General features: G+C 40.2%; 1 protein-coding gene and 1 long non-coding RNA gene across 2 annotated transcripts in view; one reads left to right on the top strand and one right to left on the bottom strand.

Annotated features, from left to right (window-relative positions):
- Window positions 1–6,757: 6,757 nt before the first annotated feature.
- On the top strand, window positions 6,758–7,196 carry LOC123976958. Its single transcript, XR_006826477.1, has 2 exons — window positions 6,758–6,873; window positions 6,955–7,196. It is a non-coding gene; the product is annotated as an uncharacterized LOC123976958 (long non-coding RNA).
- Window positions 7,197–11,412: 4,216 nt separating this feature from the next.
- LOC123976705 (probable serine/threonine-protein kinase DDB_G0282963) overlaps window positions 11,413–12,998 on the bottom strand; it is a 14,040-nt gene continuing 12,454 nt past the window's right edge. Inside the window, exons 6-8 of the mRNA XM_046059053.1 lie at window positions 12,225–12,828; window positions 11,857–12,135; window positions 11,413–11,749 (exon numbers count right to left, since the gene is read on the bottom strand). Of these exons, the coding sequence (XP_045915009.1) occupies window positions 11,413–11,749; window positions 11,857–12,135; window positions 12,225–12,828 (1,220 nt within the window). The remainder of the gene's footprint in view (window positions 11,750–11,856; window positions 12,136–12,224; window positions 12,829–12,998) is intronic.

Here is a 12,998-nt window from a genome sequence, read left to right as displayed (position 1 = left end):
GTGGGGGGGGGGGGGGGGGGGGGGGGGGGGGGGGTGCGAAGTCAACATGGCCTTACCAGAAATTAGGAGTCAAACAAAATACCACTATGATGCTACATCATAAGTAAAAACAAAAGTACACACGTTTTTATGCTTTAAAACTTTTACTAGACTATGAATATTAGCTTGCACATATACAAGCACAATCACTGCAGTATATTCAGTGTTATATATATATATCATTATATTTTTATTCTGGGACTCCACTAGAGTAGCATGACTCACAGTTTTTAAAAAATCCTTATTTACCTTATACTAGCACTTCTTTCAGCCCCTCAGCTCATCCTCTTAAACTTCTGTCTTAAACAAAAATGTTTTAGCTCATTTCTCTTTAAGACTCCCTTCCTTAAAAGTCCACGTCCTTCTGAATGGCCAACTTCCTGGAAACCTGCCAAGGTGCTTGTGAGCCGCAGCAACCAGTTCTCTTTATATACCCAGTTTTGTTATCCTGCATCACCTTTTCCTCTTGCTGGTAGAACCCAATACATTTAGAACTTTATTCTCTGATTTTGGTAAATCTGGTAATATTTTATGGAGTTTCTAGATAGACACATGGTTTCAAAGTAATGGCTAACTGATGCTAACAGAGCCAAAAGTTGCTGGCTCTGGTGCTGCTGGTGCTACTGCTGCTACTGTTTTGTCCACTACTGACGCAACTGTTGTTGTGGTTCTTGCTGGGGCCACTGTGTTTGTAACTGGTGACAACACTGTGGTTGCTTTACCTGGGGCCACTGTGATTGTCGCTGCACCAGTTATAGGTGATCCTGGGGCCATGGTACTTGTTATTACACCAGCTGTATTTGATGCACCTGGGCCCACTTTGGTTGTTGCTTCACCAGCTTAGGTTGTTGCACTTGGAGCACCTCTGGTTGTGGTTGAGGCAACTCTGTTTTTTGTTGGTGCAGTTGTGGCTGTTGTTGGGGTACCTGTGGTTGTTGTTGAAGGAGTTCTGATTGTTGTTGCTGCAGCAGTGGTTGTTTTTTTTTTCTGGAACTTTTGCGGTTGTTGTTGGCACAACTGTCATTGTTACTGTATTTGTGGCAGTTGTTGCTGAAGCTGGTTATTGCTGGGCCAGCTTTAGTTGTTAATTGGACACTTGTTGTTGGAGCAGTTGTGGTTGTTTTTGTGGTAGTTGTGGCTGTTGTTGGAGCTACTGTGTTTGTTGTAGGGATGGCTGTTGGCGCAACGGTGGTTTTTGTTAGGGCAGCTATGGTTGTTCTTGGAGCAGCTGTGGTAATCTTTTGGGCCAATGTGGACATTGATGGGGCAGGTATGATTGTAGTCTTGGAGCTGTCTTTGTTGTTACTGCAGATGTGATAGTTATTGCTTAGGCTTTAGTTTTTGTTGTTGTTTTAGGGATGGCTGTAGTTGTTGTTGTTGGGGCAAGGGTGGTTGTTGTAGGAGCAATTATGGTTGTTGCTGTGGAAGCTTTAGTTGTTGTCAATGCAGCTATCGTTGGGGCATCTGTTGTTAGTGTTTTGGCAGCTGTGATTGTTATTGCTGCTGCTGTTGGTGGTGCCGCAATTGTGGAAGTTGTTGCTGAAGCGTTAGTTGTTGTTGGTGCAGCTGTTGTTGTTGTTTGACCAGTTGTGGTTGTTGTTGTTGAGGCAGCTATTGTTGTTGTTGGCAAAGCTGTGGTTGTTGTTGCTAAAGCTTTAGTTGTTGCTGCAGCAATTGTTGTTGTAGGGATGGCTGTGGTTGTTGTTGGAAAAGCTGTGGTAGTTGTTGCTGCAGCAATTGTTGTTGTAGGGACAGCTGTTGTTGCTGTTGGAAAAGCTGTGGTAGTTGTTGCTGCAGCAATTGTTGTTGAAGGGACAGCTGTCGTTGTAGGGACAGCTGTTGTTGCTGTTGGAAAAGCTGTGGTAGTTGTTGCTGCAGCAATTGTTGTTGTAGGGACAGCTGTCGTTGTAGGGACAGCTGTTGTTGCTGTTGTTAGGACTACTGTGGTTGTTGTAGGGATGGCTGTGGTTGTTGTTGGGCCACCTGTGGTTTTTGTTAGGGCAGATGTGGTTGTTGTTGGAGCAACTGTGGTTATTGCTGGGCCAGCTGTGGTTGTTGATTGGACACCTATAGTTGTTGTTGGAGCAGTTGTGGTTGTTTTTGTGGCAGGTGTGGTTGTTGTTGGGGTAGTTGTGGTTGTTGTTGGCAAAGCTGTGGAAGTTGCTGATGAAGCTTTTGTTGTCACTACATCTATTGTTGTTGTAGGGACAGCTGTTGTTGTTCCTGTTGTTGTTAGGACCACTGTGGTTGTTGTAGGGATGGCTGTGGTTGTTGTTGAGCCACCTGTGTTTTTTGTTAGGGCAGATGTGGTTGTTGTTGGAGCAACTGGGGTTATTGCTGGGCCAGCTGTGGTTGTTGATTGGACACCTATAGTTGTTGTTGGAGCAGTTGTGGTTGTTTTTGTGGCAGGTGTGGTTGTTGTTGGAGTAGTTGTGGTTGCTGTTGGCAAAGCTGTGGATGTTGCTGATGAAGCTTTAGTTGTCGCTGCAGCTATTGTTGTTGTAGGTACAGCTGTTGTTGTTGCTGTTAGGACCACTGTGGCAGTTGTAGGGTAGGCCGTGGTTGTTGAGGCAGCTGTTGCTGTTGTTGGGGCAGTTGTGGTTGTTGTTGATGAAGCTTTAGTTTTCGCTACATCTGTTGTTGTAGGGACGGCTGTTGTTGTAGGGACAGCTGTTGTTGTTCCTGTTGTTGTTAGGACCACTGTGGTTGTTGTAGGGATTGCTGTGGTTGTTGTTGAGACACCTGTGGTTTTTGTTGGAGCAACTGTTGTTATTACTGGGCCAGCTGTGGTTGTTGATTGGACGCCTGTGGTTGTTGTTGGAGTGGCTGTGATTGTTGTTACTGCAGCTGCAGTAGTTGTTTCTAAAGTTTTAGTTGTTGTCAATGCAGCTGTCGTTGTTGGTGCAGCTGTGCTTGTTCTTGCTACCATAGTTGTTGTTGGGTGAGCTGTAGTTGTTGCTACTGCAATTTTAGTAGTTGTTGCTGAAGTTGTGGTACTGGAATGTCCATTGTAACAGACTGTTTTTCATTGAGAATGATATATCATTGTCACAATTAGAATAGTTTGATTCCACTTCTCATATATTTAATGTATTCTTTTGGAATTAATTATTTTAACTCACCAACAACAAAAAGGAGGATGGCGCAGCTCTTCATAATCGTTGAGTAAAAATTCTCTGTTGGTTGGGAACACAATTCATAACTTTTGTTAAGCAAATTAAAGAAATACGATTCAGTTCTCAAGTTACTAATTCTCAAATTAGTAACTTTACTCTCTACATTTGTTTGTTAAACTCAGGATTTATAAATGCACACTTATATTTGCAGTCGTTAGTGAAATAAGTCAATCATCAAAACATAATACCAGTAATAGCTTTCTGAGATATATTAATAATAATATTTTTGCCAATGATAACAGCCATGCTTCCCAATTCCGTTATCTCTACTGCCTGGGGAACTAAAAATGGACAAGTACAATAATTAAATACAAAGACACTGAGAATTTGGAATTACAAAAAACATTGTAGCCTTTTTTTTCTGCATTAATTTAAAATTTACATTTTAATACTTATTTTTGGTATAGTCTGGATTTATAACAGAAGTTATTTCATTGCACTTTTCATATAAAGCAGGTCAAGACAATATTCTAGACCGGCTTAGCAATGGTAGTGGTAATATTACAAATATCAATAAAAATTATAATAGTGGTAATTACAATAATAATAATAATTATTATTATTATTATTAATATTATTATAATTGTAGCAGAGGGTGTTGAGCATGAACATGAGGGCAGCAGGTGGCTTGAAATAACAGATCCAGACTCTACAGCTCTGGATACATAAATACCTGCAGAAAGTTACAGAGGCAGAGACCACACAGACAAGAAAGCACTAACCTCTGAGAAATGGAATAAGTCAAGTTAGTAACTGTGGCGTGCATGGAGGATTCATCGTTAACATGCAGAAAGTGAGATTGATCTGAAAATATGGCTTAAACCATCTTAGAGAGGTTCCTTTAACGCCAATTAAATATTCAAGTCTCTAAGAGGATGTTATGGTCAATGGCGTCAAATGCAGCTCAAGTCAAGTTCAGAGACAAGTCCTTTCTCTGATGCAATTGGAAGGTAATTTGTCATTTTCACCAGGGCTGTCTGCAAATGTCTCAAAATCCTCAAATAATCTATTGCTATGTAGAAAGTCACGCAACTGATTGGCGACTGCTTTCTCAAGGATCTTAGAGAGAAAGAGAAGGTGAGATATAGGTCTATAGTTAAAGCCTCTGGATTAAGAGAGGCTGTTAAGAAGATATTTAATTACAGCTTTTAAGTATTTTAATTTATTTATTTTTCTGATGTATTTTTGTAGTTGTGTTCGCTTCTTCATGTATGTAAAGCACTTTGACAGACAGATGTCCATTTAGTCGTGATTTTAATATCTATTGGCTGTTAATTATCCACTTTCTTTACTTTAAGTATCTTTGTGTCTGTATTTGTATCTATACGTGTAAAACACTTTGAATGGCTGCTGTGTTCTACATAAATAAACTTGCCTTGCCTTACAACTACTTTAAAGGACTCACTAAAACTTTCCATTATACCATTACTGCAGTATGAGCTGTTTTTTATGTCTTGTCAAAGACAGCAAGTGCAGGAATCCCTCAGGTTGTGTGCAGCACAGAGAGTAACACGACGCTTCCCCCTGCGGTTGGTTCAAGTAGTCAGTCACGTCTGTGTAGGATGAGTGAAGGAGGGAAACCCCTGAACATTTCCCTCCGCCGACAAAGATAGAGTCTGCTGTATGATATGCAGTATGAAATCCCATCTATGGTAATTCTGGCGGTTACTCGCTTAATTCAAGGTAACACTACCTTGAAATAAACATTTGCAACAAGCTAAGAGAGTTAGATAGCATTATTTGATATTATTCATAGTAGTGGTATATGCTGCTTAAAAATAATATGTGTTCAATAGAAAAAATTAATGTAATTTAATTTAAGAAAAAATTAAAGTCATAATTGAAACACTTACAGATTTTGCCTCAGCTTGAATTGCTTCCACTATAGTGATGAAGGTTGTGATGGTCTCTGATTACACCGGCTCCGTTTGCTTTGCTGTTTGCTCAGTGGTGTCCTGCATTTGAATATCCCAGTTTTTATAACAGCACGAAGCGGGAAAGATGACACCTGAGTCTTCACAATGACATAAATGAAATATGTGAATATGTCTTTCAAATTCTATAGAAGGTGGGGCCACATAACCTGGTCACAGACTATTTCTGGATTATGTTCTTTGCTTAAATTTCCACAGGACAACAGTGTCTCCTTTACTTTGTTGTCATACCAGCTTTTTGACCTTTGTTGCACAATGCTCATGTTTGCAATTTAAGACAATGTTTTTTCATACATGGCCCATTAACTGCCAACATGACCTTGAATATTAGTTACTTTAAACCTTATCTATGAAGTATGCATACAGAAATATATCTGATGGGATGTGAGAGGCATATGGATGACAATGATCTTTTTTTCCAGTGCCACCATAAGGTTTACATTTGAGATTTAAGATAAGATAAATCTTTATTATCCCTTTCTGGAAACTTGTCTTTGGCTTCACCAGGTTCATTAGAAAAACATTAAAAACATCAAATACACATAACACAGGACACATACAACCAGTACATTTAAACACAAAAAACAATACCAATAGGAGTTTTCAGTAGGCCGGTTATTTGAAATATCTAAACAACTATTGGATTGTCAGAGCTAATTATGCAATTATCAGAGCTCCCTGGATTAGGTGAAGAGGCTGGTGAAGCAGTGTTCACCAGCACTAAAACATATAAATGAAGAACTCCAGCATCCACGCATCAGCTTTTAAGTCTGATTTTCCACTCTGGGTCAATAGACAACGTTAATGATACTATTTAACATGGTATATGCTATTATCATGTCATACTGGTAACAATTTACTGTATATCAAGCTGCAATCCTCTTTGGCTTCATAATACTAAGGTTAGAGTGGGTTGACAGCAGCACCCTGTAGTGTGTGGTTCATGAAAGGGTGTCACTTTGTGTTGAAAAGTGGTGGGGCTCAGATTAGAGGTGTGAAGAGAGGACGTTTTTAGCATTAAACACTTCATTTCCTGCATTATGGTGAAAGTTTATGCACTAATTTATGGTGGAAATGTTTTTATTTATGTAAAAGAAAACACAAAATTCAGGTAGCACGTGACATTTCAAAATATATAAATATAACAGAATATAAGTCAGTGCAGCTCTCAAGCATTCTGTGTTGCTTTCAGATCTATTTCTCCTATAGATCAACTTTTCTCATGTATTATCATCCCTGCTGAGGCAACACATATGCAGGCAAGAAGTTACTGATTGATTAGCTTAAGTTACTTTTTTGGACAATGCACATTTATTTCTTCTATATTTTAATTGGAAAAGTCTTTATTTTTATAAAGAGAAGCACAAAATTCAGGTGGCAGGTGACAATTCACAATATACAAATATAATAAATATAATGCAGTAATCAGTAGCTTATCATTATTATTGGCTGAAATTACTTTTTTTGGACAATGCAGAGGTTTCTTCTATATTTACATTGCATTGCAGGCTTATTGTGCAAATAAACCATTTTCATAACATTTTTATATATTAATCAACATTTTGTTACATCAGCGGTCCCCTTTTGTTCTCTACTGTTTCCCCCCATCCTGGCTCCTGCACTCTGCGTCTCTACACACCTGCACCTCGTTCCTAATCAACCCCCTGTTATCAAGCCCGTTCCAACACGCCAGTATTCGCTAGATCGTCTTCGTATCTCCAGTGGTACACACCTTTAAAAAACCTGTCTTGTGATTTTTTTTCCGTGCGTAAACTGATCCCTGTGTGTTCTCCCTCATCTCACAGATTTCCTGGACCTGCCTGCCAGTTTACCAGCCTGCCCACCTGCTTCCCACTCGCCGCTTCAGCCTGCACACCGCCCTGCTTCTCTGTCTGGATCTGGTTCATCTCCCTCGCCTCTTGTGTACTGACTAATTCCCTTTGAACTGGGAACATCTATCCCGCTCTGTCGTGCTTTTGGGGTCCAGTTTAATGTACACATAACACAATTATTAGTGCAAGCTTTTAATAAATGCTTTCAAAAAGTGGTGGCTACTTGTCCCCAGTGTAAATGACCCTTCTTCCCTGCTCCCTCCCTACAGGTTGAGCTACTCCACGCTTACCGCTTCACCTCCACTCTCCCCCTGCTCTCTCTCTCCCTTGGCCCATCATGGTCACTTTGTCACTCTGTTTTACTGTCTCACGCCTCCTCCTCTGCCTGGCAGTGGCCACCACAGCTCTTTTACTCCTTCAGGTGCCTGTGCCTGCACTACGCAGGGTACTGCAGCTGATGTTGAACCTACTGCAGCCCCAGCAGCAACCAGATCGGTTGTTTTCGCGCATTTGGCGCCCTCAATCTGAAGCAGAGAGGGTGGGGGCTAGTAAGAGATGTGATTGGGCCAGCCCAATGTCAGTATAGAAAATTACCCAATAAACCGCTGTCCATGCTTTGTGGGCCGATCATTGGCCCGTCTTTTATAAAAACAGTTATATAAATAAATAATGTACGTTACACCAGCCCCAAAGGTGCGTCTGCCCATCAGGCATTTTCCCGGTATGCCAGATTACCAATCCAGCCCTGACTAAGGCTGAAAACAATCATGGCATTTAGGATTTAGTATTTAGGATTAGGATATGAACATGAGAAAGCATGGCCAAACTGCTGCAGGGAAGGCAAACTACAATGAAAATAAAAAACAGAGCAAGGGAGCAGGCAACACATTTTCACTCCCAACTTGTCACAGAGACGTTTGCTCAAGATGCCTTGGCGACGATTTTTAGCACCGTGGGTACCCTTTTAGTGTCGTTTTTCAATGTGTGGGGCTCCGTGGTTATATGCAACATCCGGTTAAGTTTGCAATAATAAACATGTAACATCCAGTTTAACTTTAAAATAAAACTAATAGTTAACCTTGTGAAACGGCATATTTTCAAATGTTGTGAAACGTTGCATTACTTGTGTACCTTACGTAACTTAAAACATATTCAATGTTGACTATTTGTTTCACATGGGAAACAGTCCAGTCTCCTGTTTCTGGCAAACCTGTCCACTCCAACCACCTCTTTACTCAGACTTTTATCCTACACCTACTTTTTTACGCTACAGGGCTTCCTCCAGTGCTTTGAACTATGACAATAAGGGGCTCCCCAGTGCATTACAAACTGACACCAGGGAGTCTGACACCATGTGTCCTTGAGACAACTTGGGAGTAAGAATAGGTAAGAGGAGGGTTGGAAGGAGGGCTGATCACATTTATTAAAATACATACACTGGCCTGGTCGCGAGATGGGCCAACCGACCTGATAAAAGGTTACTCAGATTGCGAAATTCATTCAAAATCAAACACATTGTCAGAGAGAGTGCGACAGGAGATGATTGTCAGTACAGCTAGGTTTCTATTGTCGCAACAAAAACATTTTGAAAACATAGAAAATACAGCTCAAGTCATTTTCACGCTACTAGTGCCAGCGTTTTTTTGACAGGAGCTTACGTTGTATTGTAACAGTTGTAAGCTTAAAATAATTAGTGTAGAAACCTGGTATTTTTAAAATGTTATTACTTTGTGATAATTGTTTACAAGTGTTAGCAAGCCTGTTACTGAATGGCATGACTGAAATTTCAGCTACTTATAGAAATAGCCATCTACTGCTGTAGACATTGGTAGGGACTTTACTTTGACCACAAGTAGCTGGTCATAGCCTATATTAAAATAAAAAATTGAATACATGCATACATATGCTCCAGCATGTATTTAATCCTTAGGTAGGGTGGAGCATAGAGTTCTATAACAGGCATCATATGCAACAGTTAGATGAGGTATTATAAGATTATTATATTCTGGGCGGCTGTGGCTCAGGAGGCAGAAAAACATGACAGATGATTGTTCATTGATCAGTTACAGCTTCATACAGATTAATTTGATTTAAACAATGATTACTGCAGTAATGTAGCCCACGCAAAATGTTTCAGTGCTGTTTCCAACCTGACAGCTGCCTTAATGTTCAGTGTCTCAGTGTTATTAAGGAAAGAGAAGCCTATAGATTTTATTCTGAGCTGAGGATGAATCCAGAGATCACTGTCTCTGTCCTTACATGAATGACAGACTACTATAAACTACTATAAATTTAAATATTAGTATATTATGACATTAAATATAATGTCAGTATCATATTAATGTTTACAGGTTTCACTTTATTTTATATTTTATTTATTCACTAAGTTGAGATTCACCATTTCAAAGGTTTGCTTTAGCGAGTCAACCTTTTTTTAATGTCCCGCCCCTTTCAGGCTTTATGCAAACGGCTGTATGGAAATCACTCGAGCTTCTGCCTATTTTTAGCAGGCAGATGAGAATGGGAATAAGTGAGCTTACCGGCATCTTGTGAGAAGTGCTGGTACGCAATAAAAGGCCCAGTACGCCAAAATAAAAAGTAAAATGTAAATGTAGTGCCAGTACCTGCATACCCGGCCCACTTTAAGCACTAGTCATGGTAAAGATCATGTGGGTAACGAGGTAATATCTAACTGGTAGTGGTTATAAAGAAATATAATTAAAAAAATACAATATTGATAATATTAATTGTACCAGAGTGTGTCAAGTTTGAGGATTTGGCGTGCATAGAGGATTCATTCATGTATCACATGATTATCACTTGATGTTTTCAATTCAATTTCCCCTTTATCAGACAGAAACCTCAAGCAGAACCTAGTGGTTATGGGTAACACCACATTTGGTCCATAAGCAGGAGAAGTGTGTCTATAGGGCTTGTATAGTGGAGATCTGAACCACATTATATAGGCACAAAAGGTTCCTATTTAATGCTGAGTGCTTTAAAAACTATTTACTATAAAAAGACATTCTACACAGTGCTATATATATAAATTACAAAATGTAAGATAAAGTAAGTTAAAAATAATGAAAAGATTTAACAAATTCATTAAAATGGGGGAGAGCAGTAAGATACATCTTAAAAACGTGGTCAAAATGTGATTCGTTTTTTTTTTTAAACTAATGAAACACTACTAAAATCCAAGATCCACAATTTTTCCCTCTCTGAGAAAGTTGATTTACCACCTCTTTGGCTGGGCTTAATCACTTCTGTGCCTAAACAATATGAAGAGGAAACGTGATGTTTTACATTTCATATTGAACATGAATACATTTATCCAATAGTTTAGATATTCCAGTAAAACCATCAAATATATACCATCTGGTTATGCTGTATTAATTGCATTTGACTTCCATTCCACTTCCTGCTTTTATTGTTGGCTTTTTTTTCTTTTCCCTTAAAAATTTATTTAAAAAAATAGTTAATTGAAAGTTACTGTACTGTACTGATTATCACAAATGCCAAATAATTTTCATTCAAGACCAGCAGTGCATGAAAAATTTCAAAACTGTTCAAAAATGCCTAATCTTACAATTTAAATTAAGACTTTTGTAAAATTCTTTAACAATTATTAGAAAAGTCACTATAAATACTGAAGTACCTCAAACTTGGTAGTTATACGGCACTATTTTAATGCCTGTAAATGCTATTTTGTATAATTGTTTTTGGTATAGTTAAGGGTTCTTTGTTGCTTATTTTTCATGCACTGCTGGTCTTGAATGAAAATTTTTTGGCATTTGTGATAATCAGTACCGTGGTTGACTAAAATTATTCTACTGTGTTCCATGAGATGCAAAGCCAACATGGGCTCGGCACAAACCAGAATAGACAAATATGAATATGATGCTGCATCATAAAAAAGAAAACAAAGGACACTCTAGTTCTTTGCATTTCATTGTTTAATAATTTGAATGCTTATTTGAATGCCTATTAACATGCACACCAAAGTGTAGGCTACAGAGAAATCGCAAAAAAAATTTTTGTGTTTGAGTGAAACACAAATCAAACTTAAAGCATGTTCAAACTTCAGAGATATCATATAAAATCACTGGTATAGATGTGATAAATAATTATCATAATTTTTGGCAAATCCTGTACTTAATACTATATATAGTTGCAAAAGTGGTTGGTATTATAATCTCTTGTGTCAGTCGAGTTCTTGATTCCATTGAACTACGTTAACCACTGCAATGATGAAAAGGATACTTGTATTATTGATGACTGCTGAAGAGGCAGATGTTGGAACCTTCGTGGTTGTGGTTGCAATAGTCATGGTTGTTTTGGCGGAATAAGTAGTAGTTGTTGGAGCAGCTGTGGTTGTTGTTGGGATAGGTACAGTATAGTAGTAGTAGGGGAAGATGTTCTCTTCTACAGTCACCCCAACGAGAACCTCTGCATATGTTTGTTGTTGGAGCAATGGTCGTTGGGTCGGCTATGATTATTGTTGGAGCAGCTGTGGTACTTGGTGGTGAAACAGAAGTTGTTGGAGGAGCTGTTCTTGTGGTTGGGGTAGGTGTGGTTGTTGTTGAGGCAGCTGTGGTAGTTGATGGAGGAGCTGTGGATGTTGGAGCTGCCGTGGTTGTTGTTGGAGCAGGTGGTGTGGTTGTCATTGTTGATGAAGGTGTGGGTGTTGTTGTGGCAGCCGTGGTTGACGGGGCTGACGTAATTCTTGTTGGGACAGTTGTGGTAGTTGTTCGGGCAACAGAAGTTGCTGTTAGAGCAGATGTGGTCGTTGTTGAAACTTGACTTACCACCTCTTTGGCTGGACTTAATCACTTCTATGCCTAAACAATATGATGATGAAACGTGATGTTTTACATTTGGTTGTTGCTGAAGCAGCTGTGGTTGTTGCCGAAGCAGCTGTTGGAGCAGGTGTGGTTGTCATTGTTGATGCAGGTGTGGTTGTTGTTGGGGCTGCCGTGGTTGATGAGGCTGACGTAATTGTTGTTGGGACAGTTGTGGGAGCAGGTGTGGTTGTTGTTGGGGCTGCCGTGGTTGATGAGGTTGACATAATTGTTGTTGGGACAGTTGTGGTTGTTGGAGCAGGTGTGGTTTCCGCTGGGGTAGTTTTGATAGTTGTTCGGGCAACAGAAGTTGCTGTTGGAGCAGATGTGGTCGTCATTGGGTCAAATGTAGCAGTCACTAGAGCAGATGTGTTTGTTGGAGAAGCAGTAGTTGTGGCAAACGTAATTGCTGTTGAACCAGCTGTGGTTGCTGTTGAGGCAGCTGTGAATGTTGGGGCTGCCGTGGTTGTTGTTGGAGCAGGTATGGTTGTCATTGTTGATGCAGGTGTGGTTGTTGTTGTTGCCGCTTCAGTAGTTGTTGTTGGGGTAGCCGTGGTTGTGGTTGTTACCGCTTCAGTAGCTGTTGTTGTTGCCGCCTCAGTGGTTGTTGTTGGGGTAGCCGTGGTTGTGGTTGTTGCCGCTTCAGTGGTTGTTGTTGGGGAAGCCGTGGTTGTTGTTGTTGTTGCCGCCTCAGTGGTTGTTGATGCTTCCGCAGCAGTGGTTGTTGTTGTTGACGCTTCAGTGGTTGTTGTTGGGGAAGCCGTGGTTGTTGTTGCTGCCTCAGTGGTTGTTGATGCTTCCGCAGCAGTGGTTGTTGTTGGGGAAGCCGTGGTTGATGAGGTTGACATAATTGTTGTTGGGACAGTTGTGGGAGCAGGTGTGGTTGTTGTTGGGGCTGCCGTGGTTGATGAGGTTGACATAATTGTTGTTGGGACAGTTGTGGTTGTTGGAGCAGGTGTGGTTTCCGCTGGGGTAGTTTTGATAGTTGTTCGGGCAACAGAAGTTGCTGTTGGAGCAGATGTGGTCGTCATTGGGTCAAATGTAGCAGTCACTAGAGCAGATGTGTTTGTTGGAGAAGCAGTAGTTGTGGCAAACGTAATTGCTGTTGAACCAGCTGTGGTTGCTGTTGAGGCAGCTGTGAATGTTGGGGCTGCCGTGGTTGTTGTTGGAGCAGGT

This window comes from Micropterus dolomieu, linkage group LG09, assembly GCF_021292245.1.
Source record: "Micropterus dolomieu isolate WLL.071019.BEF.003 ecotype Adirondacks linkage group LG09, ASM2129224v1, whole genome shotgun sequence".
Lineage (NCBI taxonomy): Eukaryota > Metazoa > Chordata > Actinopteri > Centrarchiformes > Centrarchidae > Micropterus > Micropterus dolomieu.
The sequence above is the reverse complement of the archived record's forward strand: the minus strand, read 5'-3'. Positions and strand labels throughout refer to the sequence as shown.